Consider the following 26,799-nt stretch of genomic DNA (forward strand, 5'->3'; position numbering starts at 1 on the left):
AAGGAACTGCAGATACTGGTTTAAACTAAAGATAGTCACGAAATGCTGGAGTAACTCAGTGGGTCAGACAGCATCTCTGAAGAAAGGCAATTGGTGACGTTTCAGGTCGAGACCCTTTTTCAGACTGAGAGCCAGGGGGAAAAAAGCCCGACACTTCACGAGTGTGTATGTGTGGAAAGTGGGGAGGGTAAAACAGGATTGGTGGGGGTGGGGGTGGGGGGAACTGTGGAGGCAGTGGTTTTATTACCCGCGTAATGTATGGTGGGTGTTCATAATCATGGAACAGGAATGTTTGTAGCACGAGCCCACATCCTGTGTCAGCCAGTGCTCGTTACACCCTCGTCCGACACCCAGCTGCAGGTGGGAAGCGGCTTCACCTGTCCGTGGATCACTGCACACTGGGGCCACGGGCCACCAACATGGTGAAGAATGCGCCCGTGGCAAGAAGCCGGCGTGGATTATGGAGGGGCATTGGTGGTGGAGACTTGGAGAAAGGCAACTGTGCCATTACAAAAAACAAACAGCTGAAGTAACTCGGCGGGAGAGGCAACGTTTGAGAGAGGGTTTAGTTTAATTGTCAAGTGTACCAAGGTGCAGTGAAAAGCTTTTTTATTGTGTGCTATCAGTCAGCGGAAAGTCTAAACTAAACTATAACATTGTGTAGGAAGGAACTGCAGATGCCGGTTTAAACCGAAGATAGACGCAAAATGCTGGAGTAACTCAGTGGGTCAGGCAGCGTCTCTGGAGAGAAGGAATGGGTGACGTTTTGGGTCGAGACCTCTCTTCAGATTCCTTGTTTTGCATACAATTCAGTGAAATCTCACTACAGTCTCTCCGACTCATGCACAAGGCGACTTAAGAGCCTGTCCCACTTTCACAACCTAATTCACGACCTCTGCCGAGTTTGCCCTTGACTCGTACTCACAGCATGGTCTTCACGAGGTCGTAGGTAGGTCGTGATGCTAGTCGTAGGTACTCGTGGCATCAAGTAGGCCGGGGCGTTTTTCTAGCCTGATGAAAAATGTCCACGAGTAAAAAAGGTCGTGAATTAGGTCGTGAAAGTGGGACAGGCCCTTTACGTAAACTCTCACTTACGTAAACAGTTCTTGCAGTTAGTAATTTCCAACACACTGTACGATCACTCAGGATTACACTGGAAACTAGCCGGCAATGGCGGCGCTGCTTACCCAGAAGACCGCGTGCCGCGGAAGGTGCCCTGGAAGCAGCCAGTCGCCGCTGAGGCAGTTAATACTCTCAATGGCAGATACAAAGTGTGGGTGAAACTCGGCGGGCCGGGCAGCGTCTCTGGAGAACATGGATGGGTGATGTTTCTGGTCGAGCCCTTCTTCAAACTCAGCGAGTTATTTCGGGCAGGGAATGGGGATGGTGATTCTGAATTACGAAACAATCAAAACCAAGTACAAGAATGTTACGATTGTAGTGTATACATAGTTTGAGGCTTCTAATGGCGTATTGAATTCTGTGACATATTGTGACCTCTGCTAACCTCTCCACCTCTACAGGGATGGTTTTGTCAGCTAATTTGTTCCTGGGCTCATTTACCAGTTAGATGCCTCAGTTTCCCGCTTTGTATTTTCCGTACGAGCAGTTACTTGATTATTGCATTGCTTTTCAATGTGCGTTTGTTAGCAACTTAGAATCATTTTATTGGAATGACTGTAGGATCAATCCTTCAGCAAATTATTGACTGAAGACTAAGCTGACAGGACTTCAGGCTGGGAAGGAATTTGTAAGAGAAGATAGTTTCAGAAGAAGGATCCCGACCTGAAACTGTATTTTAGACTAAAATGCCCCTCATTCCCCAGTTATTTAATCACCAGTGGGTGGAAAATCCCAACATATTTGACTTTCCATGCTAATTACTAAATGATTCATAGTCAGGTAGCCTTAACCAACCAGTCCTTACAAACCCTGCGACCATTCTAGGGAACTGTAAAAATGATGTAGAGAGGTTGTCAAGATGGAACATAATTAATTCCAAGGTAGTTATCCATGAGCGATCTTGAGCTAAAAATGAGGTTGTCAGGACTTTGGTTTTGGTTGTCCCTGCATTTATAGTCTTAAAATTTATTCAAGGATTTGTGGATAGATTTATTAGTGAATTATTTAGAGATACAGCGTGGAAACAGGCCCTTCGGCCCACCGAGTCCACGCCAACCTGCGATCACGTCAACTAGCACTATCCTACATAATAGGGACAATTTACAATTTTTAACGAAGCCGATTAACCTACAAACCTGTACGTCTTTGGAGTGTAGCAGGAAACCGGAGCACCCGGAGAAAACCCACGCAGTCACAGGGAGAGCATGCATACAGACAGCGCCCTTAGTCAGGATCGAACTCAGGTCTCGGCTGGCAACTCTACTGCTGAGCCACCGTGTCCCCCCACAGCTTTATTAGTGAATTATTCTGGAAAGCATTTTGTGTGGATCCCAAATGTGGTCGCTAGGGGTTGGGTATGAAGGAAATCAACACATGAATAGCACAGAGCAGGACTTGAGAGAAAGGCCCACATCCAAATTAAATCTGGGAGCAACCTTCCTCAAGGGTTGTATTGTCAATAATTGTTCAGTTCAACGGCTGGTGACGTTTCCACATGAACTGTGGTCGACTGGTCAGAATATTTAGTTTTGGTTCAGTTCCAGTGCTGTCTGTGCCGAGTTTGCATGTACTCTCCGTGACTGTGTGAGTTTTCCCTGCATGCTCTTGTTTCCCAAAGATGTATGAATTGGTGTCAGTGGCCACTGTAAATTGCCCCTTAGTGGAGACTAATGGGGAAAAGAATCACCAGGGAGTTGATGGATGTGTACAACAGAGACTCAGGCTAGGGGGGAATAGTTAGGGAATAATATGCAACTGATCCTTTATGAGCTGGCACAGACTCGATGGGCTGAATGGTCTTCCTCTGTGTTGTTTCTTAGTTCAACACTCTCCACCCAGGGAACGTAACCTTTTAGTAATGACCCTGCCATTGTTTTGTGTATCCCTGCTATCCTATTGGAAAGTCACTTCCAAATTCCAGAGAATGGAAACACTTTCTAACCAATCTTCCAAACAGACATCCCGAGAATCATTTTTCCACATTGGTACTTCACATAATGAAACATGAAATGGTTGTAATATATTCTGACTGATGTTAAATTATAATCCATATCCACATCTATCCATATCCACGTGTAAATAGGCTGCAGGGGACCGGGGGGGGGGGGCTGACAACAAAGGGGGACCCATCGGGAAGGGAGTGGGGGGTGTGGGGGCAGGTACACTACTGCAGCGGCAGGCAGTAGATAGGACTGTACGGTGAACCTTTGTAATTTTGTCGGCACCAAAACATGGTGACTGTTGTCACGTGTCACCTCCTGTGGGGTCTGCCTACTGTATGATTCTACTGGGTTGTACGCAAAACAAAGCATCTGACTGTACCAAGGTACATTTGACAAAAACTTATTTTGAATCATCTATTGGGCTGTGACGTGTGGAAAGCAACAGCTAGTTGTTGAACTAATCATCCGTTTTGTTTATAACACACTGACTCAAAATGGCCTGAATTCTTTATGCATGCCAGTGGACACACCAGAGGTACAAGTGCCTCGAGACCGGGTACTTTGTGGTAAATGGCCAGCGCAAACATTGGTGGATCCCTATTAACGGTCGAGAGGCCCCATTAGGCACTCAATGAGCCTTGTTGATAATGGTGCTTATCTAACACGCTGACTAATTCAGCTAGCAGGTATTCTTGTGAACTGCCAGTTTCCACTGAGACAGGAGCCTGGTGTTGCGTTGCCTGCACTACAGATCCCACCTGAAACTCAGGGCTGCAAGGTAGTTTCCGTGCTGGTTTCACATGTGCCTTGACTGTGGGAGGTTCAGCGTAACATGTCAACAAGTCAGGGACTCCCTCTCTTCTCTGTATTGCTCAGGGGCAAGAACGGAACTCACTATCAAAATATGGAGGGGACGGGGGGCACAATTTTTTGGCGGCCACGCGCACACACACACACACACACACGCACGCACGCGCGCACGCACGCTCGCACGCGCGGCTTCGGAGGCTCAATCCAGCGCTAGAAACGGCGATTTTAAAATCGGGATCACAAAAACTTGGGGGGGGATGTCCCCCACCTCTCAAAACATGGGGGGGACGTGTCCCCTCTGGCCCCCCCGGGTTTTCCGCCCCTGCTCAGGGGGGCAGATTAGCCCCGCAGTTTAGTGTTGCTGCTTCGCAGCTCCGGGGATCCAGGTTCGATCCTGACCTTGGGTGCAGTCTGGGTGCGGAGTTTGTACTTTCTCCCTACTGCAACTGCACATATTTTACTGTGGGTGCTTCTGTTTCCTCCCTCATCCCAAGCACGGGTCGATAGAGTCATTGAACACTGGGTAAATTGTGTGAATGAGTGGAGAGCGGATGGGAATGTGGGCAGAGTAACTCTCCCTATATTCCACCACTCACCTACACAATTTAGCCAGTGTTCAATCACTCTATCGACTCTTGCTTGGGATGAGGGAGGAAACCGAAGCAACGTCAGTAAAACACGTACAATTGTAGGGAGAAAGTACAAACTTCACACCCACACGCACTGCGCTGAAGGTCAGGATGGAACCTGGGTCACTGGAGCTGTGTAGCAGCAACAAGATGGGTAGCACTGCGAAATAGCCAAGGGCAGAAAACGCTTGTTGCAGTTGTGTGCAGGCCCACCAAACAAGGTTGGGGATAGCATCAAACAGGAAATTAGGGATGCGTGTAGCAAAGGTACAGCAGTTATTATGGGTGACTTTAATCTACGTGTAGATTGGGCCAACCAAATTGGTAACAAGACTGAGGAGGGGGATTTCCTGGAGTGTATACGGGATGGTTTTCTAAGCCAATATGTCGAGGAACCAACTAGGCGGCAGGCCATCCTAGACTGGGTATTGTGTAATGAGGAAGGATTAGTTAGTGATCTTGTGGTGCAAAGCTGCGTGGGTAACAGTGACCATAATATGGTAGAATTCTGCATTAAGATGGAGAGTGACACGGTTAATTCAGAGACATGGGTCCTGAACTTAAAGAAAGGTAAGTTTAATGGTATGAGACGGGAATTGGCTTGGATAGGCTGGCAAATGATAATTTAAGAGTTAGACAATAGACAATAGGTGCAGGAGTAGGCCATTCGGCCCTTCGAGCCAGCACCGCCATTCAATGTGATCATGGCTGATCATCCCCAATCAGTACCCCGTTCCTGCCTTCTCCCCATATCCATTGACTGATGTACAAGGACACCCAGGTTTCGTTGCATCTCCCCTTTTCCTAATCTGACACCATTCAGATAATAATCTACCTTCTTGTTCTTGCCACCAAAGTGGATAACCTCACATTTATCCACATTATACTGCATCTGCCATGCTTCTGCCCACTCACCCAACCTATCCAAGTCACCCTGCAGCCTTATAGCATCCTCTTCACAGTTCACACTGCCAACCGGCTTTGTGTCATCCGCAAACTTAGAGATTTTACATTTAATTCCCTCGTCTAAATCGTGAATATATGTTGTAAATAACTGGGGTCCCATCACAGAGCCTTGCGGCACCCCACTAGTCACTGCCTGCCATTCTGAAAAGGACCCATTAATTCCTACTCTTTGCTTCCTGTCTGCCAACCAGTTCTCTATCCATACCCCCATTAACATGTGCTCTAAATTTACACACTAATCTCTTGTGTGGAAGCTTGTCAAAGGCTTTTTGAAAGTCCAGATACACCACATCCACTGGCTGTCCCTAATACATTCTACTTGTTACCTCCTCAAAACATTCCAGAAGATTAGTCAAGCATACTTTCCTCTTCATAAATCCATGCTGTCTTTGACCGGTCCTGTTACTGCTTTCCAATTGCGCTGCTGAAGAAAGCTAATGGCATGTTGGCATTCATTGCGAGAGGATTTGAGTTTAGGATCACGGAGGTCTTACTGCAGTTGTGCAGGGCCCTGGTGAGACCGCACCTGGAGTATGGTATATAGTTTTGGTCTCCTAATTTGAGGAAGGACATTCGTGTTATTGAGGGAGTGCAGTGTAGATTCACCAGGTTAATTCCCGGGATGGCAGGACTGACATATGATGAAAGAATAGATCGACTGGGCTTATATTCAATGGAATTTAGAAGGATGAGAGGATATCTTATAGAAGTATATAAAATCCTTAAGGGATTGGACAGGCTAGATGCAGGAAAAATGTTCCTAATGTTGGGGGAGTCCAGAACCAGGGATCACAGTTTAAGAATAAAGGGTAGGCCATTTAGGACTGAGATGAGGAAAAGCTTTTTCACTCAGAGAGTTGTGAATCTGTGGAATTCTCTGCCACAGAAGGCAGTGGAGGCCAATTCACTGGATGTTTTCAAGAGCGAGTTAGATATAGCTTTTGGGGCTAATTGAATCAAGGGATATGGGGAGAAAGCAGGAACGGGGTACTGATTTTGGATGATCAGCCAATAATGAATGGAGGTGCTGGCTTGAAGGGCAGAATGGCCTATTCCCGCACCTATTTTCTATGTTTCTGCTTTTCTAACACTAAACTGCGGGGCTAATCTTCCCCCCTGAGCAATACAGAGAAGGGAGGGAGTCCCCAACCTGTTGACATGTTACTCTGAACCTCCCACAGTCAAGGCACATGTGAAACCAGCACGGAAACTACCGTGCAGCCCTGAGTTTCAGATGGGATCTGTAGTGCAGGCAACGCAACACCAGCCTCCTGTCTCAGTGGAAACTCGACTTGTGTGGGACTGACATCAGTGACGATGTGGTGGCATCCAGTGGCAGTTCACACGACCACAAGCGTACCTACTCACTGAATTAGTCAGTGGGATTAGTGTAAGTGGGTGCTTGATGGTGGGCAAGAACTCCGTGGGCTGAAGTGCTTGTTTCTGCGCTCTGTAAATCTATGATGTTATGAACACGTGACTTTCCACTGCTCCTCCCACATCCCAAAGACATGCTGCAGGAGAATTGACCACAAATTGCCTCTGGATTAGGTGCATGGCAGTGAATGGTGCGGGTGCTCCGGTTTCCACCCGCACTCCAAAGTGTTTTCCAGGTTTTCCCCTTGATTCGAACTCGGGGAATGTCGGTAGGAGTCCGTAGATGTTTCGTAGCGGCTCGTAATGCCAGCCGTAGGTTCTCGGGGCATCAGGTAAGTCGGGACGTTTAAAAAAAAAAAATAGCCCCGAGTACCTACGACTGGCTATTACCGTAATTCTCTGAGTTCGAATCAAGGGGAAAACTCGGGAGAGTTCGTGAGTAAGAAAGTGGGACAGGGGCTTTCAGTTGGTTGGCAGGGAGTGAATGGGGATGCTAGAGTATCATTGTTTAGTTTAGAGATACAGCGTGGAAACAGGCCCTCCTGCCCACCGGGTCCACACCAACCAGCGATGCCCGGTACACCAGCACTATTCTGCACATTAAGGACAATTTCCACTTATGCCAAGCCAATTAACCTACAAACCTGTACGTCTTTGGACTGTGGGAGGAAACCGGAGCACCCGGAGAAAACCCACGCGGTCACGGGGAGCAGCTCTTACGCTGCCGCCCCATTGTAGGTGGGTGTTTGATGATCACCATGGACGTGGAGGGCTGAAGAGCTGGTTTACATTCTGTTTGGCCCTGTGACTGTTGTACAGACGGCAGTTTAAACAAGGCAGGAAGGACATTCAGAAATAAAACAACAGAGATTTATTTGAAGAGCAGCAAAAATCAGTTCAGTTTAGTTCATTGTCACGTGTACTGAGGTACAGTGAAAAGCTTTTGTTGCGTGCTGACCAGTCGGCAGAAAGACAACACATGATTACATTCGAGCCATTTACAGTGTATAGATACATCTTCTTCTTGCGAATGAAACATAAATAAACCAAAAGAATAGTTAGATCTCAAGCCGGGTGTTGAAAAGCGAGGTTGTTGTCTCTGTGTCAATGTCTTCAAGATCCTGCTGCAATTTTCACAACCATTTCACTATCTGCAAAACCACCCATTTTTGTATCATCTGCAAATTTGCTAATCTTGCCATGTATGTTCTCCAAATCAGTGATATAGATGTCAAACACTCAAACACATGTTCTCTGGAGATGCTGCTGACCTGCAGAGTTACACCAGCACTTCTAACTCAAATCCGCCAGTCCAAGTTTCCTTTTCTGCACCCTTTTTAGCTCAGTTACATCCTTCCTACAGCTAGCTGACCAGAACAGCAAACAAATGTGTATGTGTATGTGTACACACGTTCATAAGAAAACATGTACATGTGCTTGTGTGAATGCACTTGTGGTTAGGTTTAGTTTAGAGATACAGCAAGGAAACAGGCCCAGGTTCAAAGCCACCCCCCCTTTGCCAGCAGCGATCACTGCTGTGGTTGTTGGACAAGTTATTCTCCAGTGTTAAAAGCGGAAACATAGCCGTTGTTTACCAGCCAAATGCTGGAGAATTGCACCCTACTTGCTGGCTTTGAAATAGATATTTCAAGAATATAAACAAACCCTGAACACTCGGATGTTGATGAGTGAATAGAGATGAATGTTTAAATGGATCGTGAACCCAGATGTTTCCATTTGAAAGCTGAAACACGTTGTTCTCATTCTACCTGCTGGTTTAGGTCGGGGTTTATTACTATCTCATGCACCGAGGTACTGTGGAAGCTTTAGTTTGCGTGCTATTCAATCAGATCAGTTAATACTATACGTGAATGCAATCAAGCTAAACACAAGCAAAAGAGAATGATGACGAGGATATAGAGTGCAGAGTGAGGCCCAGCGCAAATTAGAGGACAGCACCTCATATTTTGCTTGGGTAGTTTACACCCCAGTGGTATGAACATTGTCTTCTCTAACTTTAGGTAGCCCTTGCTCTCTCTCTTCATTTCCCCGCCCCCTTCCCAGATCTCCTACTAGTCCCACTGTCTCCGCCTACATTCTTTCTTTGTCCTACCCCCTCCCCTGACATCAGTCTGAAGAAGGGTCTCGACCCGAAACGTCGCCAATTCCTTCTCTCCATAGATGCTGCCTCACTCGCTGAGTTTCTCCACCATTTTGTGTTCTACCTTCGATTTTACCAGCATCTGCAGTTCTTAAAAAAATAGTTTCCAGCATTGTCCCTTGGTGCAACTAAAGAAAGTCCTGGGTTCTGAATAACTTGTCTATACCTCATCATTTGTGAGGAGAATCCATTCGCTCACATTGATGATGAGACGGAGGCGTGGCTACCATGGAATTTCAGAGCTCCCTCATTCTTTAAGAAGTCACCCCTTCTGTCTCTTGTGCTTGGACAGTGTGGAACCCAAGAGACTTTTATAAGAGAGTTGGCACAAGTTTGGGGCCAACAAGAAGGGTGAAGAGCAAGATTGGTGTGGCAAAGGCAATTGAAAGGTTTCATCAGGAAAAATAAAGGAAGCATATGTAACTACAATCAAACGAGTCCCTTGAGAAATATAGAGGGTATAGGAGAGCACATAGAGAAATTAAGGAGGCAAAAAGAGGCCATGAAATATTAAAGAAAGGCAAGACTACAAAGAATCCTAAAGGGCCTGTCCCACTTTCATGACCTAATTCACAACCTTTTTTACTCGTGGACATTTTTCATCAAGCTCGAAAAAATGCCCCAACCTATTTGATGCCTCGAGTACCTATGACTAGCATCACGGCCTGTTACGACCTACCTATGACCTCGTGACGACCATGCTGCGAGTATGAGTCAAGGGACAGGCCCTTTAGTCATTCTGTATTTGGAGCAAAAGGGTAGCTGGGAAAGAGTGGGTCCACTTGGAGGCCAAAGGGGTGATCTAAGTGTGGAGGCACGTGACTGGGATGAGGTCCTGAATGGATATATCTCATCTGCTCTCACCAAGGAGAAAGACTTGGAGGATAGGGAGTGCAGGGATGTGTATGTTGACATTCTGGAGTTGGTCAGCATTAAGAAGGTGGAGGTGTTAATCATCTTGGAATGTATGTTTTGTGTTGGTAAACCAGCATCTGCAGCTCCTTGTGTCTCCAAGGAACACCATGTTGCTGCTTTACAAAACACAGGTTAGGCAAGATTTGGTGTATATTGTGCAGTTCTGGTCACCTCACTACGATTACACTGGCGAGGGTACAGAGGAGATTCACCAGGAGGTTGCCTGGGTTACGGGACGTTAGTTAGAAGGGGATTGGACTGGTTGGGCTTGTTCTCCCTGGAGTGAAAGAGACTGCAGGGTGACCTGATAGTTTATGATGTGGGGCAGAGATCGTTAAAGTCCTATTCCCAGATAGGCATTTCAAAATCAAGAGGGCTCGTGAGAGAAGAATATGTGTCCTGGAGCCATACAGCATGGAAACTCACCTTTCAGCCCAACTTGCCCATGCCGACCAACGTTCCCATTATATACGTTTTTCATACACAGAGTGGTCGACATCTGGAACTCCCTGTCAGAGGAGGTGGAGGATGCAGACACAATTGTTTCATTTCATGGCCAATTAGACAGACCCTTAAATAGATAAGGCACGGAGGGGGCGGGGGGATTCCAATAAAGGCAAATGGGATTAGTGTAGATCGGCAAAATGGTCAGCATGGATGTGATGGGCTGAAAGGATAATTTTTGTGCCATACAACTTGATGGTTAAGTGCATAAGAAAATAGGAGCAGGTGTAATCCACCCAACCATTCAAGTCTGCTTCACCATTCAAGTCTGCTTCACCATTCAAGTCTGCTTCACCATTCAAGTCTGCTTCACCATTCAAGTCTGCTTCACCATTCAGTGTGATCATGGCTGCATTCAATATGATCTGCCCCAGGCTGTTATAACTCTTCTGTGCTTGCTCTCCAGAGCATCCCCATCTTTGAAAAATGCATCTACCTCCACTTTAATACATCCACTAACTCCAGCCTTCCTTCCCCTCTCTGGGCCAGAGATTACCATCCCATGCGAGGATATTCCTGCTCCACTCGGTGTACAATGCTACCTGTCCCGCTGTTACTCCAGCATTTTGTGTCTACCTTCGATTTAAACTAGCACCTGCAGTTATTTCCCACACATTCAATGTTTCCAGACTCTCCCACCTGTGGAAGCATCTTACCATTTGTCATGCCTAAGATCTAACTTTGGACTTTACTTCAGAGTTACAGCATGGAAACAGGCCCTTCGGCCCACCGAGTCCACGCCGACCAGCGATCACCTCACACTAACACTATCTTACACACTAGGGACAATTTACAATTTTTACCGGAGCCAATTAACCTGCAAACCCGCATGTCGTTGGAATGTGGGAGGAAACTGGAGCTCCTGGACTAAACCCACGTGGTCACAGGGGGAATGTACCAACTCCGTACAGAGAGTGCCCGCAGTCAGGATCGAACCTAGGTCTCTACCGCTGCGCCACTATGCAGCCCGTTTCATTTCAGCAAGGATGTCTGTCATCCGTGACATAGGGTGATTCTCATCATCGTGTGATGCTGCATTGTGTCCAGTTGCATGGTACCTTGTGTAAATCCAAGAGAAATCTTTTACAGTGTGAGGGAGATTTACTTGGCTGGGATGGACTGTGCAAGACACTCAATGAGTCTTTTGAAAGCATAAGAGTGTATGAACTGCAGAATAAAGGCAAATACATTGGTCGTGAAGGGAATAACATTGCTAGTGTTCTGTTTAATTTAGAGATGCCGCATAGAAACAGACACTTCAGTTTCCAACGAGTCCACACAGACCAATAATCACCCACTCACACTCGTTCCATGTTATCTCATTCCCTACAAACTAGGGGGCAATGTACAGCAGACAATTCACCTAGAAACCTGCACGTCTTTGGGATGTGGGAGGAAACCGTGGCGCCCAGAGAAAACCAACATGGTCAGAGTGAGAACATGCAAACTCCACATAGACAGCACCTATGTCTCTGGTGCTGTGGGTAGAAGTTCTACCAGCTGCACCACTGTGCCACCCTGTTGTGTCGTCGTATTTTACAGTGTGTTGTTGTAGACCCAGGTAACAGTCTTAACGATGCACAAAGAATGGTTTCATTGTGAATGTCCAAAACCTGTTCTTGAACGTATTGTAAAGAGTAAAGAAGCTTGGATAATTGTAAATCATTTTTACTGCTTCACCTGAATGATACCCAAGTTAAAGTTTGCAAATCGCTGTTTGTGCTATTATTTTGTGCTTATCACGTGTGGACAATGAAGCCGTTTTTCTTTGTGTTTGACTCTGGGTCCAGCATAACTGGGTGTGGAGCAAAGCTTCCTCTGCTCACGACCCAATGATGCACCCCCTCCCCACTCTGCCTATTCTCAGCCTATGTCTTACTGCCTGCTGCATGTTCCTAACCCCCAGCCTCGGGAGTGATTGTGATGTGTTGTTCCTGTGTACTGCAAGCTCCATTGAAAGTGATCAAACTCGTTTCAGATTGGACGCTTATGGCCAGCAGCGAGAGGAGATTTTCAGCCCGTCAGTCTGCACTTCTTTGCACCCGGATCCCAGAGGTGAAAGGTCAGTGAAAGATCAACCTCCTTAAATCATCCATTTTGTTATAAGCAATAGAGAAAATGCAATTACCGTATTTCCTGGCAATGAAGACGCACCTGCGTCGAAGACGCACCCCAATTCAAGTTGCTAAATTTTGAGAAAAGGATGGCGGGACAGGATCAAGGGTTTGGTTTAGTCCATGGGTCGGCAACATGGCCTGGCGTTCCCGGGACTGGCTGCAGTTCTCAAGTCGCCTGCGAGCCCCGGGACTGGCTGTAACCCGCCAACCACCACCTCCACTGGTTGTGTCTGTGCCAAAGGATACCGTGGCTGGCGGGCGGGCCGGCAGAAGGCGCTGAGGTGGCGGACAGTTCTTCCCTTCCCTCCCGGGCCACAATGCGGTGGCTCTGCGGCCGGAGCGCCGCGGCAGCAGTGAGTGAGTGAGTTGCTGGCATGATCCCCGACCCCTACCTTCTCAACGCTCCTGCCCGTGCTGACCCGGGCCAGACTCCCCACACACTGTGAAAGGAACTCCCCCCCCCCCCCCCCCCTTCCCCCCCAGCACTGTCCTTTTACAGCCACTTCCCACTTCACATCCGCTTCCCATCAGATGCCAGCGATGAGGGATAGACTTGGTTATCCTTCAGTTCAGCAACATCGTTCTTGATGTTGCTGTACTGACGGATAGCTAAGTCTATCTTTCTTGGCTAACAACCTAACCTTCGGCCTCCGAGATGCAGGTGAATTTTCGTGCCTTATTTTTGGGTAAAAAATAGCGTCTTCATTGCCGGGAAATATGGGTCCTTCTTTATATCACTGCTACTGGACATTAAGTCTTCTTGAGTTTACGGGTGGTGGGAGTTTATCTTAGTCTTGCTTTGGAAATACATTATCCTCGATTGACTTGGAAGAGGCACTTAATGTACTCTGAATGATATCTGGTATGTTAAAAAGGTGCATGTTTTACTGTAAATGGCTCCAAGCTTGACATTGCACATGGTTATGTAATAGATGCAAAAAACAAATATTGTGGGGAGAAATCTTTAAACCTATCCAAAAGGGTGACGAGGCTTGATTCATTTTTTTTGAAAAATTTTCTGCTAATATTGTAACGCCAGTTCTGGTTCTTGTCACATAAAATGATCTAAAATGTTAAGTGCATTCTGTTGAATGATAATACAAAGAAGATATGGTATATTAAAAAAAGGTGTGCATTTGTTAGGAGCCTGACACGTCCACTTCAGGTTGTCCAACTAGATTTACAGACGGTACTTCGGAAGAAAAAGCAAAATACCGCAGATGCTGGAAAGCTGAAATAAAAATGTGCAGGAACGTACAGGGGGTCAGGCAGCATCTGCGGAGAAAGAAACAGGGTTAACATCTTAGGTCGATGAACTTTTAACAGAACTGGAATGTTTATAATGGAAGAAATATGCAAAACATGTTCCCACAAAATGCAATGAAATAATGACCCGATGACTTGCTTTATTGGTGTGGAGTCAGGGATAAATGTGGTGTGGGACACCCAGCTCTTCAAGATGGTGACTTTTTAATTTAATTTTAGTTTAGTTTTGAGATGCAGAGCAGAAGCAGGCCCACCGAGCCCACGCCAATCAGCGATCTCCGCACACTAATGCTATTCTACACACACCAGGGGCAATTTTCATTTATACCAAACCAATTAACCTACAATCCTGTACATCTTTGGAGTGTGGGAGGAAACCGGAGATCCCGGAGAAAACTCACCCAGGTCATGGGGAGAAAGTACAAACTCCGTACAGGTAAACACCTGTGGTCAGGATCAAACCCGGGTCCCTGGTGCTGTAAGTGGTAGAGTACCCGGGTCCCTGGTACTCTACCACTGCACCACCATGTTAGTTGATTCTAGAGAGGAATTCGGGTAACAACTCATCTAAACCCTGGAACATCCCCTCGAACACCCCCATCCCCTATTCTTTTCCTCCAGAAATGCTGCTTGACCAGCTGAGTTACTCCAGAATTTTGTGTCTATCTTACATACCTGTGTCTGTTAGACCAGCCACAGCCTAATAATGCTGTTACCTTCATGGGCTTGGCCCCAAAACAATGGATGTGTCATAGAGCGATACATCATGGAAACGGGCCCTTCGGCCCAACTTTCTCACACCGGCCAACGTCCCAGCTACACTAGTCCCAGGTGCCCGCGTTTGGCCCACATCCCTCCAAACCTGTCCTCTCCATGTACCTGTCTAACTGTTTCTACAGGACGCTACAAGGAAAGCTCTCCTTAGACATGGGCAGAAAAGTGGCGCAGCTGGTAGAGTTGCTGCCCCACAGAGCCAGAGACCCGGATTCACCCCTGACCTTGTATGCTGCCTGTGTGGAGTTTGCACCTTTATCCCTGAGATCGCGTGGGTTTCCTCCTGGTGTCCTGGTTTCCTCCCACATCCCAAAGACGTGCGGGTTTGTAGGTTAATTGGCTTCTCTAGATTGCTCCTTGTGTGTAGGGACTGGATGTGAAAGTGGGATAACATAGAACTAGTGAGAACGGGCGATCAATGGTGTGCATGGACTTGGTGGGCTGAAGAACCAGTTTCCATGCTGTATAGAGTCATACAGCATTGAAAAACTGGCCCTTCGGCCCAACTTGCTCACACTGACCAACATGTTCTATCTACACTAGTCCCACCGACCTGCGTTTGACCCACATCCCTCCAAACCTGTCGATCCATGCACCTATCTAAATATTTCTTAACCGTTGCGATAGTCCCTGCGTCAACTACTTCCTCTGGCAACTCTTTCCATACACCAACCACTCTTAGTGTAAAAAAAGTCACCCCTCAAGTTCCTATTAAATCCCTCCACCCTAACCTTAAACCTATGTCCTCTGGTTCTCGATTCCCCTACTCTGGGCAAAAGATTCTGTGCATTTACTCTCATAATATGTACGCCTCCATCAGATCACCCCTCATCCACCTGCGCTCCAAGAAATAGAGTCCAGGCCTGCTCAACCCTTCCCTATAGCTCAGGCCCTCGCTGTAGGCTTCTGCACGCAAATGGATATCACCAGTGCAAAGGTGTGCAACCAGGCAGTTCAACAATGCAATATCCAAGAAGGAACAAACTTACTGTAGTTTAGTTTTCTGTAGGGTGTCGGAGGCTGAGGGAAGACCTGATAGAACCACATAAAATTATGAGAAGCATAGATGGGGTAGATTCCTTTTTTCCCCAGGGTGGAAATGTCAAAGACCTGAGGACATAGCTTTAAAGTTAGTGAGGAAAAGGTTACAGGAGATGTGCTGGCCACGTTTTTACACAGCTGTGCTTCCAGTGGGGGTGCTGGAGGCAGATGCGATGGTGGCATTTAGAAGGCTTTTAGATCGGCTCATGGATATGCAAGGAATGGGGGGGATAATTGATCACGTGCTGGCAGAGGAGATTAGTTTAACAGCATCATGTTTGGCACGGACACTGTGGGCCGAAGGGCCTGTTCCAATGCCGTACTGTTCTATGTTCTATAGTTAAAAGGACTCGTAAGGAAGATGGTCGTTCCTCCCCCCCCTCCCCCTCTGTCATCAGATTAATTGTCTGACAAAAGGCCACCAGCAGGGTCTGGAGGAAGAGAAAACCCAGACTGCTCTGGATCTGCCAACATGTCCCTCAACCGCCATGTTTAGTTTACTTTAGTTCAGACACACAGCGCAGAAACAAGCCCTTCGGCCCTTCGGCCCACCGAGTCCACGCTGACCAGTGATCCCCGCCCATTAACACTGGGGACAATTTACAATTTTACCACGCCAATTCACCGACAAACCTGTACGTCTTCGGAGTGGGGGAGGAAACCAAAGATCTCGGAGAAAACCCACGCAGGTCACGGGGTGAACGTACAAACTCCGTATAGACAGCATCTATGGTCAGGATCGAACTCGGGTGTCTGGCGCTGTAATGCCCCTGTCCCACTTAGGAAACCTGAACGGAAACCTCTGGAGACTTTGCGCCCCACCCAAGGTTTCCGTGCGGTTCCCGGAGATTGCAGGTAATGGAAGCAGGTAGGGAGACTGACAAAAACCTCTGGGAACCGCACGGAAACCTTGGGTGGGGCGCAAAGTCTCCAGAGGTTTCCGTTCAGGTTTCCTAAGTGGGACATGGGCTGTAAGTAGCAATGTTACAAAATTTTGAGATTTAAAAAATCAAGTCTTTAATTTATCCCATCAGATAAAGCATAAAACGAAGTTTAATTTAACACCTAATTCACTTTCATATCTTCAGTATTAAAAAAGTTATGGCCATTTTCATACTCGGAAATTGACATCTTGTTCCCTATTGCTTTTTCATTGACTTAACACAAAAGCTGTGATCGAGAACATTTAAAAGCCGATAACTTTCTTAAAATTTAAGAGAACTGAAAGAAATTTTCAGTTATTATAGATTGAAGCATTCTGAAACAAATATGAAACAATCTTACTTAGATGACTTGAAATTAAAGCATATAATTAGTTAGTTACCTAATTGTAGCTAATTACAAAATTCAATTACTAGATCTAAACATCTATCCATTTCTTAAGAATAGATTAACATTTTAAAATAGCCTTAAGTGTCCAAATAACATTCACACACAAATTCAGAATATAACATAATTTTTAAATCTCATTGTCATGGGTTTATAGGCCAAATGGAAGGAATTTAATGTTTAATACCTGTAAATTAATGGCCATTTAAATCAGCTTGCGAGTGGGATTTTCTGGAACGGGACCATTTGAAACGTTCAGGATGCTGTGAATTTAGTCCCCCATATCGGCAGCAAATACACTGCCGGTTCTTCGGGGGGAAAAATCACCGTTTCGCAACTTAAAATGTGAATTAAATACATCTTAAGAAACACTTTTATACATAAAAATAAACTACTTTCTTTTACCTGGTCCTCCATAAAATCCGTCTCCGTTGTCGGCATTGACGGCTTCAGAAGCTGATTTTAAAATCATTCCAGCGATTAACTTGTCGGTGATTTGTTTTTAAAAACACACAGAACGGCCGTAGGAACGATTCTTTAGCAACATCTTGCACTCCAACAAATATAATTCAGGACCAGGTCGGGGAAAAACCCCGTTTTAACCCCGCCACCCCCTCAAACGCGCCAAAATCGCGCACACGGCCAGTGGCAGAATTGCAGCGCCGCTGAAGGTAAGTAACATACCTACTGTAAGGCAGCAACTCTATCGCTGTGCCACCGTGCCGCCCTAGGGGACAGTGGGAGATAGAGGATGCCTGGTAAAGATCATTCCAGGGATCAGTGCCCTACAAACGAAGCTGAGGCTGGTCTACTTGTACGACAGAAGAATGAGAGAAGATATGACAGAGGTAGACACAATGAGGTCTGTTTTAGAGAGGCTGAGCAGAGGGAAAATATTCCCATTAGGAGATGGTTCATTGGCCTAGAAACACAGGTTTAAGGTCCTAATACAAAAGAAGATGGGAATGGGATTGAGCTTTTTTTTTGAAGCAAATTATAATGTTGCTGTATTTTCTCATGACAAAGTCAGAGGCTGTTCAGCCCATTGAGCCCATGCTGTCTCTGCAAGCAATCTCATTTCCCCACTTACATTTCCTATACCTCGCCCCATTCCTTACAATTCTACCACAACCTACAGTACGGGTCATTTGTTGTGGCCAATTAACTCATCAACCTGCGCGCGCGTCATTGTGATGTGGGTGGAAGCTGGAGCACCATAGAGAAAACTGCCAGGTCACGGGGAGAGCGTGCAAACCCCACATGGACAGCAGCCGAGGTCAGGATCAAATCTTTGGGATGTGGCAGGAAACGGAAGCACCTGGAGAAAACCCGCACGGTCACGGGGAGAACGTACAAACTCCATACAGACAGCACCCGTAGTCAGGATCGAACCCGGGTCTCTGTCTCTATAAGGCAGTAACTCTGCCACTGCGCCACAGTGCCGCCCTACACTTGTGCCCTAGTTCTGCCTCCAATAGCTTGCCCCGTCCTTCCGTCCCCACTCTCAGCGGTGTAGCCATGCTCGCTCTCCCCCACATCCCACCTGCCCGCCCAGCAATCCAAACGGGGCTGCTCCACGCCTAATCCCTTCAAGCCCCTCGCCGACAGACCCCCGTGCTGTTATTACTGACACCGTTCTATTTTGCTTTGACTGGGATGAAGGTATTGACAGCTAAGGATGTGATTAATGAAGATTTTCTCCTGTGTTTCCACCCTGTACTTGGCGATAAGCAAGACTTATCTGTCTAAGCTGGTCATCTGTTTGATCCAGACCTCATTTGAGCTGCCGCTGACTCAGGCACTGGAGCGTTACCATTGCAGGCATACGCCCTGACCTTGGCTTACCTTTGGGAAGCTGTGGTTTATAGGTCACCCCTGGCCATCGCAGGTTTCACAACGAAACCGGACAAGAACTTTGGGGAAAGTTGCTAAGAGGTTTGCCTTTCAGAATTTACTCTGAAATGACCCGTTATACATTGCCTAAGAGGCTTTAGTAGATGATGGAGTAAAATGTTCAGCTTTTGATTAGCGGGCCGGTAGTCATTCATGCCTGAGCAAACACCCTTGTGATGGAGCAGCTAATCCTAACGCTTAAAAACAGCCGATCTTTGGAAAGTCCATAATTATTGTGGCTTGCATGCAATGCTGGTTTAAAAGTCATGCTTTAACCTTACCCCCTTTTTGCAGTATATCCAGAAAAAAAAAATAGCACGAGTCAAGCTTGTTGCTTCAAAGCCAATATTGGCAGTAAACAGAATTTACAATGGAGTCTTTGTAATAGTTTACTGTGCATTTTACTAAAGAGCGCACCACCAGACTCAGGAACAGCTACTTCCCCTCTGTTATCAAGCTTCTAAACGGTCCTTCCGTGAGAAAGTTATGCCCCCTGTCCCACTTAGGAAACCTGAAGGGAAACCTCAGGAGACTTTGCGCCCCACCCAAGGTTTCCGTGCGGTAGGTTCCCGGAGGTTGCAGGTGGTTGTCGGAGGTTGCAGGTAGTGGAAGCAGGTAGGGAGACTGACAAAAACCTCCGGGAACCAAAGGTTTCCGTTCAGGTTTCCTAAGTGGGACAGGGACATTACTGTCTGACTCACCTCTACCCCATTGTGGACATTGGACATTGTCTATGGAACTAGTGCGATACAATGTGTAGGTAGGAACTGCAGATGCTGGTTCAAACTGAAGATAGACAGAAAAAGCTGGAGTAACTCAGCGGGACAGGCAGCATTTCTGGAGAGAAGGAATGGGTGACGTTTCAGGTCGAGATCCTTCTTCAGACTGGTTTAGGGAAAAGGGAAACGAGAGATATAGGCGGTGATTTGGAGTGATAAAGAACAATGAATGAAATACATGCAAAAAAGTAAGGATGATAAAGGAAGCAAGCCATTGTTAGCTGTTTGTAGGGTGAAAATGAGAAGCTAGTGCGACTTGGGTGGGGGAGGTTTGGAGAGAAGGAGTGCCATGTGATACAGTGTTGAGAACTATATTCTGCATGGTATCTTTTTGCTCTACCCTATTGAAGTTGAGTTTGGCGATTGTATTTACGTATAGTGTTATTTGATTTGAACAAAGCTTTTTACTGTACCTCAGTACACAGCCACAGCATAAACTGACGTATCTTTAGAAAAGAGATGAGGAGGAATTCTTCTAGCCAGAGGGTAGTGAATCTGTGGAATTCATTGCCACGGTTGACTGGTCCGATTGGATAGCATTCAAAACAAAGCGTTTCCCTGTTCCTTGGTACGTGTGACTATAACAAAAGCCACCCTGTTTTAGTTTAGAAATACAGCATGAAAACAGGCCCTTCAGGTCACCCCATCCACACCGACCTGCGATCACCCACACACTAGTTCTATCCAACACTCTTGGGGAAATTTACAGAGGCCAATTAACGTACAAACCCGTCTTTGGGCATGACTTTGGAATGTCGGGGGAAACCGGAGCACCCGGAGAAAACCCACAGGGAGAACGTAGTCAGGGCCGAACCCGGATCTCTGGCACTGTGAGGCAGCAGCTCTACTGTGCAGCCCCACTCAAGTCTGTTCCGCCCCTCTTTCCCTGCTGATTAATTAGCCATGGGTGTCTCTCCAGTTCTCTCTGCCCTACTGACTTCCATCACCCTCAATGCTGTCACTGTTTGATGGCTATGGGTTGGTTCTACCCAGCTGTTGTTGGTGAGTGAACAAATATTGACCAGGACCAGTGGAGAGGTCCCATCTTCTTTCTCTTTAGGTCCATCTAAGTTGGCGAATCCAGTCTAAATTTGAAGTCAACATTGCATGGAATCATAAGATCATAAGGTCAGAAGTAATAGGAGCAGAATTAGACCATTCGGCCCATCAAGTCTAATCCGGCATTCAATTATGGCAGATCTATCTCTCCCTCCTAACCCCATTCTCCTGCGTTTTCCCCATAACCTCTGACACCAATACTAATCACAATTGATGAATTGTGAAAACAGAGAAGTTTGGCACAATGGCGCAGCGGTAGAGTTGCTGCCTTACAGCGCCAGAGATCCGTGTTCGATCCTGACTACGGGAACTGTTTATACGGAATTTGTGCCTTCTCCCTGCGACCGTGTGGGTTTTCTCCGGGTGCTCTGCTTTCCTCCCACACTCCAAAGACATATAGGTTTGTAGGCTAATTTGGCTTTGGTAAAAGAAATTGTAAATTGTCCCCAGTGTGTGTAACATAGTGCAAGTGCGCGGGATTCGCTGGTCGGTGCGGACTCGGTGGGCCAAAGGGCCTGTTTCCGCACTGTATCTCTAAACTAAAGGAAACTAAACTCACGGTACATCATCCTCTTAGTGTTGAGGGAGGCGGAGAGTTTTGTCTTGTTTTTGTTGTTGAAACACAGACCACGAGAAGAATAATTCTGAAGTAAGAGGACCTTAAACAAAGTAATTAGCAGTGGAAAAGAGCTTTCTTCCCTGTTCCAGCATAAAAGCTGCTGGATCATTTGCTAAGCTGTATTAAATAGAGAATAATGGCTACCTGTGTGTGATTACAAGACAGTAATCTCGCTGAGCTGGGCAGATGATGTCATAAGCCATAAGGGCGAGTTTATAACCACCATCTCCGAACCTGAGATTGCCGGCTTGAAATCTCAACGAAAGTAGGTCTTTATGATTTATACTTGTACGTTGAAATTATTTTTGCAGTCACAAGATTTGTGCAAGATTGTGATCTATCACAGAAAACGTATGGAGTATTAATGTTTGATTACTGGGAAATAATACGGTTAGTATATATTACTATCGGTACCTATATCACTGGTAGAGCTTTTTCTATCTGCTGCATGAATACCTTCTAATATGCGCTGAGGTTGAAATGTTAACGTGCGGCCTAGCGGTGCGGCAGTAGAGCTACTGCGTTACAGCGCCAGGGTCCCGGGTTCGATCCTGACTATGGGTGCCATCTGTACGGGGTTTGTACATTCTCCCCGTGACTATATGAGTTGGCTCCGGGTGCTCCGGTTTCCTCCTGCACTACAAGGAGATACAGGTCTGTAGGTTAATTGTAAATTGTCCCTCGTGTGTAGGATAGAGCTATTCTACGGGGTGATCGTTGGTTGGCGCGACTCGGTGGGCAGAAGGGCACGTTTCTGTGCTATCTCTCTAAAGTCTAAAGTAAAGTTTAACACTGTGCTCTCCGCTCTATGTTCCTGTATCATAATCGGAGATTAATTTCATTAGTCTTAGTGCAGAGTCTTAGGAAGTTTATTAAGCACTAATTTTTAAATATCGGAACTTTTTATTTGCTTCTACCAAAGGTGCAAAAAATTATTTTTAATGTGTTAGGCATTGCTAGTATTTTCTCGACACCCTCCCCTCTCAGAATATTTTTTGCATATTTTTTGTACATAACAATGAACTTAAGAATGATCCCATCTGGACGATTTACCGTAGAAGGTGTTAAAATAAGGTCTTTGTCACTTCTTTCGAAATGCTTACTTTTTTCATCTTAGCAAAACAGTGTATACTGCTTTTAACTGTATGGTAAATTAACATAATGTGCTGTGGTTCCCACTCCTTAAAGGCTTGTGTAGCTGGAGATTATTGTATGATTCATATGCAATAGAGGGCAGATCATGTTATAGATGATTAGAATGCTGACAGAGGATGAAGTATTGTACCCTGTCAGTGGGAAATTAAAGCTCAATTTTCTTCCTGTTATTCCAATGGATAGACAGACGGCATTACATTAGGCGTGGACTGTGTAACATTGACAGGAGATTCTGCAGGAATTTTCTTCCCCCTTGTCGAGCGTGTCGCTCTGTCCGCCTCCTGTTTAAAGGGGCCACACAAAGTTTCTGGCTTGCAGGATTTTGTGCAGTCAAAGCTGGGCAAAGGTTGCTTCGATCTGACCTTGTGTGCGGCTTGGTACAATGGGCATCAAAGGCAAGTATGATTGTGCCAGACTGACCGTGTACAGCTGTTTATGTTGTAGATGGGGAGAGTTCGCTTGTCCACAAAGATAGCAGACAGTTTAATTATCGAGTTGGAGAAACTAAACTAAACTAAACGTTTATGCTTTTTGTTTTGCAAATCAATAAAAAGTTAATTTTCGCTTTATTAAATGGATTGTAGGCTATTCTCACTCTTGTTGTGCAAGTTGGCTCATGTACCCTTGTAGATGCGGTGCGCATCTCTGTACTAGAGTACTAATCAGGTAATAAAATTGTGGCGGCACAGTGGCGCAGCCGGTAGAGTCGCTGCCTCAGAGACCCGGGTTCGATCTTGACCTCGGGAGCTGTCTGTGTGGAGTTTGCACGTTCTCCCTGTGACCGCGTGGGTTTCCTTCGGGTGCTCTGATTTCCTCCCACATCCCAAAGACGTGCGGGTTTGTAGGTTAATTTTCCCCTGTAAATTGCCCCGAGTGTGTGGGGAGTGGCGATGAGAAAAGGGGATACGATAGAACTAGTGTGAACAGGTGATCGATGGTCAATGGGACTCTGTGGGCCGAAGGGCCTGTTTCCTTGCTGTATCTCTAAACTAAATCAATCTCATCATATTACAGGTACTTGTCGATGTTCCAACTATAAATGGTGAAATAACAGTCTAACGTCCCTGTTACAAATACTACTGGATTTAGCCTTGCTTGAAGGTGTTATCTTTCTATAGGGATACCTAGTATTTGAGTGGCACGGTGGTGCAGCTGGCAGAGTTGCTGCCTCACAGCACCAGAGCCCAGGGTTGGATCCTGACCTAGGGTGCTCTCTGTGTGGAGTTTGCATGCTCTCCCTGTGAGTGCGTGGCTTTTCTGCAGGTGCTCCGGTTTCCTCCCAACATCCGAAAGGGTTGCGGGTTGGTTTGCCATGTGTGTTGTTTCTGGTGTGGGGATAAAGGATAGAGTCTGGTGGGGGGGAGGGGGAGGGGGGATGGGAGGAGGTTGATGGGAATGTGGAGAAAATGAAAAACAAAAGGATTATGTAGGATTAATGTAAATGTGTTCTAGACAATTGGCGTGGATATAGTGGGCTGAAGAATTGTGTTTCCACAACTCCATTTAATTGTTTACTGAGCTGCTATGTGTTAATAGATCGTACCTACAACACCATGGATTAGATCATTTCAGCATGTATTCCCTCTGCTTAGCTTAGAGCACGTGAATAGATTCCACTCTTAACTTTTCACGGAGCTTTGAGGAGCGAGGGGCGAAGTTTAATGGAGACAGGCAGGGTCATTTTTCCACGCAGAGCGCGTGCGGTGGGTGCCTGGAACGCGCTGCCAGGAGTGGTGATGGAGGCTGATAAGATGGTGGCGTTTAAGAGACTTTTAGATAGCGGCACAAGATTGACACTAAAAGCTGGAGTAACTCGAAACAGGCAGCATCTCTGGAGAGAAGGAATGGGTGACGTTTCGGGTCGAGACAAGCACTCATCTCCCCGCTACCTTCAGGTGGAAGGTATAGGACCCTGAAGACTGCAACGACCAGGTTCAGGAATAGCTACTTCCCCACAGCCATCGGGCTATTAAACTTGGCTCAGACAAAACTCTGAACATTAATAGCCCATTATCTGTTATTTGCACTTCATCAGATTAGTTTATTTATTCATGTGTGCATATATTTATATAATGGTATATGGACACACTGATCTGTTCTGTAGTCAATGCCTACTATGTTTTGTTGTGCTGAAGCAAAGCAAGAATTTCATTGTCCTATCAGGGACATTTGACAATAAACTCTCTTGAATCTCGAATGTATACACAGGGAGTGGAGGGATATGGAACATGTGTGGGAAGAGGACATGAGTTTAATTTGGCGTCATGTTCAGCGCAGACAATGTGGGCTGAAGGGCCTGTTCCTGTGCCGCGCTGTTCTATGTTCTGTCCTCTATTGCTGTTATATTTGAGGATCCTAATGCTATACACAGTTGTTTGATTATGAAGCTGCAGCTCAGGCACTGAAAATGCAGTTTTATTATCTTGATAATGGCAATTTTCCAGCTGCTTTCTTTTGCTGGATAAAGGAAGATCCTTTATATAATTAATGAGAAGTTGAGGTACAGCTTGAAAAGGCAGGACCATTACCTTGAAATGCCTGTCCATCTGCTGATTATTAATAACAATGGCTCCGGCGAGCCACATTATTTCCGAGAGCATTTCTTAACTCCTCGATTGCCAGTCAGAAGCAGACAGGCACGTGTTATTGGCCAACGATGTTCATAACATTCGTTACAAATTCACAAGGCGACATAGTGGCGCCAGAGACTCAAGTTTGAACCTCAATACCTCGGGTATTTGCTGTCTGTGTGGAGTTTGCACGTTCACCCCGTGACCGCATGGTTTTCATCTGAATGCTTCGGTTTTCTCCCGCATCCTAAAGACGTGTGGGTTTGTCTTCATTGGCCCTCTGTAAATTGCCCAATGTACAGGGGGTGGATGCGAATGTGGGATAAGATAGAACTAGTGTGAACAAGTGATCTCAAAGTCTAAAGTAAGCCCCTGTCCCACTTAGGAAACCTGAACGGAAACCTCTGGAGACTCTGCGCCCCACCCAAGGTTTCCGTGCGGTTCCCGGAGGTTTTTGTCAGTCTCCCTACCTGCTTCCACTACCTGCAACCTCCGGCAACCACCTGCAACCTCCGGGAACCGCATGGAAACCTTGGGTGGGGCGCAAAGTAATCCAGAGGTTTCCGTTCAGGTTTCCTAAGTGGGACAGGGGCATAAGGAGGCAGTATGTGCCTGTGCTCACTTGTGGTAAAGTCTAGAGGAATTTAGTGGTTGGAGTGAATGGCTTTGTAACATAATTAATTTCCTAGCCGTACTAAATTTCATTTGGGAGTTAGGTTCTCTTTTGATTGTCATTTCCAGTTGTGCATCTTAATCTAATCTGCACTAATCTGGTATTTGAAATTATTAGGCTATTTCAAAGGATAAAAATAATCGGATGGTTTTAAAAATGCCACTGTTATTCAAATGTGCTTTGACAAGTTTGCAACCATGGCAATAAGATGGATGATACACAGGGACGGGGGATAAGTAAAACTGATATTAAAATAAAATCTCCTGTGTAAAGACAGGCAGTTTCTACGTAATTTTACCCAGTGCCAATATCTGTCGAATGACAAGGATTGCTTGTAGTCAGCTCCTGTTCACCCCCTTTATTTTTGCCCAGATACAATATCAATTTAGAGAAGAAAAGAAAAAATTGTATGAAGGTTTGAATTGATTAGGATCCAACAATTTATTCTCAGTGAACTCAATAACCCAAAACATCCTTGGAATGAAACCCTGTACATTTTATTTTCATATTGGCTTAGTTTCAGTTTTAGAGATACAGCATGGAAACAGGCCCTTCGGCCCACAGCGCCTGCGTCGTCCAGCCATCTCCTGTACACCAGTTCTATCCTACACACGAGGGACAATTTACAGAAGCCAATTATCCTACAAACCGGCACGTCTTTGGAATGGGGGAAGAAACCGGAGCGCCCGGAGAAAACCCACGCGGTCACGGGGGAGAGCGTGCACCCGTAGTCAGGATCGAACCCCGGTCTCTGGCGCTGTGAGGCAGCAGCTCTACCGCTGCGGATCATGATGGGTCATTTGCCCTGTAGAGGTATATGGTGTGGGAACAGGCCCTTCGGCCCAAGTCGTCCATGCCAGCAATCTATATTTGTCCCACCTGCCTGTGTTTGGCCGTTATAATAATAATAATAATAATGGATGGGATTTATATAGCGCCTTTCTAATACTCAAGGCGCTTTACATCGCATTATTCATTCACTCCTCAGTCACACTCGGTGGTGGTAAGCTACTTCTGTAGCCACAGCTGCCCTGGGGCAGACTGACGGAAGCGTGGCTGCCATTCTGCGCCTACGGCCCCTCCGACCACCACCAATC

At 46.2% G+C, this 26,799-nt stretch overlaps 1 protein-coding gene across 8 annotated transcripts in view; it reads left to right on the forward strand.

Moving 5' to 3' along the window:
• samd11 (sterile alpha motif domain containing 11) overlaps window positions 1-26,799 on the forward strand; it is a 244,144-nt gene that overhangs the window by 97,895 nt on the left and 119,450 nt on the right. For all 8 annotated transcript variants that reach the window (XM_033048526.1, XM_033048527.1, XM_033048520.1 and 5 more), the window contains exon 4: window positions 12,406-12,489. In XM_033048526.1, the coding sequence (XP_032904417.1) occupies window positions 12,406-12,489 (84 nt within the window). The remainder of the gene's footprint in view (window positions 1-12,405; window positions 12,490-26,799) is intronic.

The sequence above is a fragment of the Amblyraja radiata genome, chromosome 31 (assembly GCF_010909765.2).
Source record: "Amblyraja radiata isolate CabotCenter1 chromosome 31, sAmbRad1.1.pri, whole genome shotgun sequence".
Lineage (NCBI taxonomy): Eukaryota > Metazoa > Chordata > Chondrichthyes > Rajiformes > Rajidae > Amblyraja > Amblyraja radiata.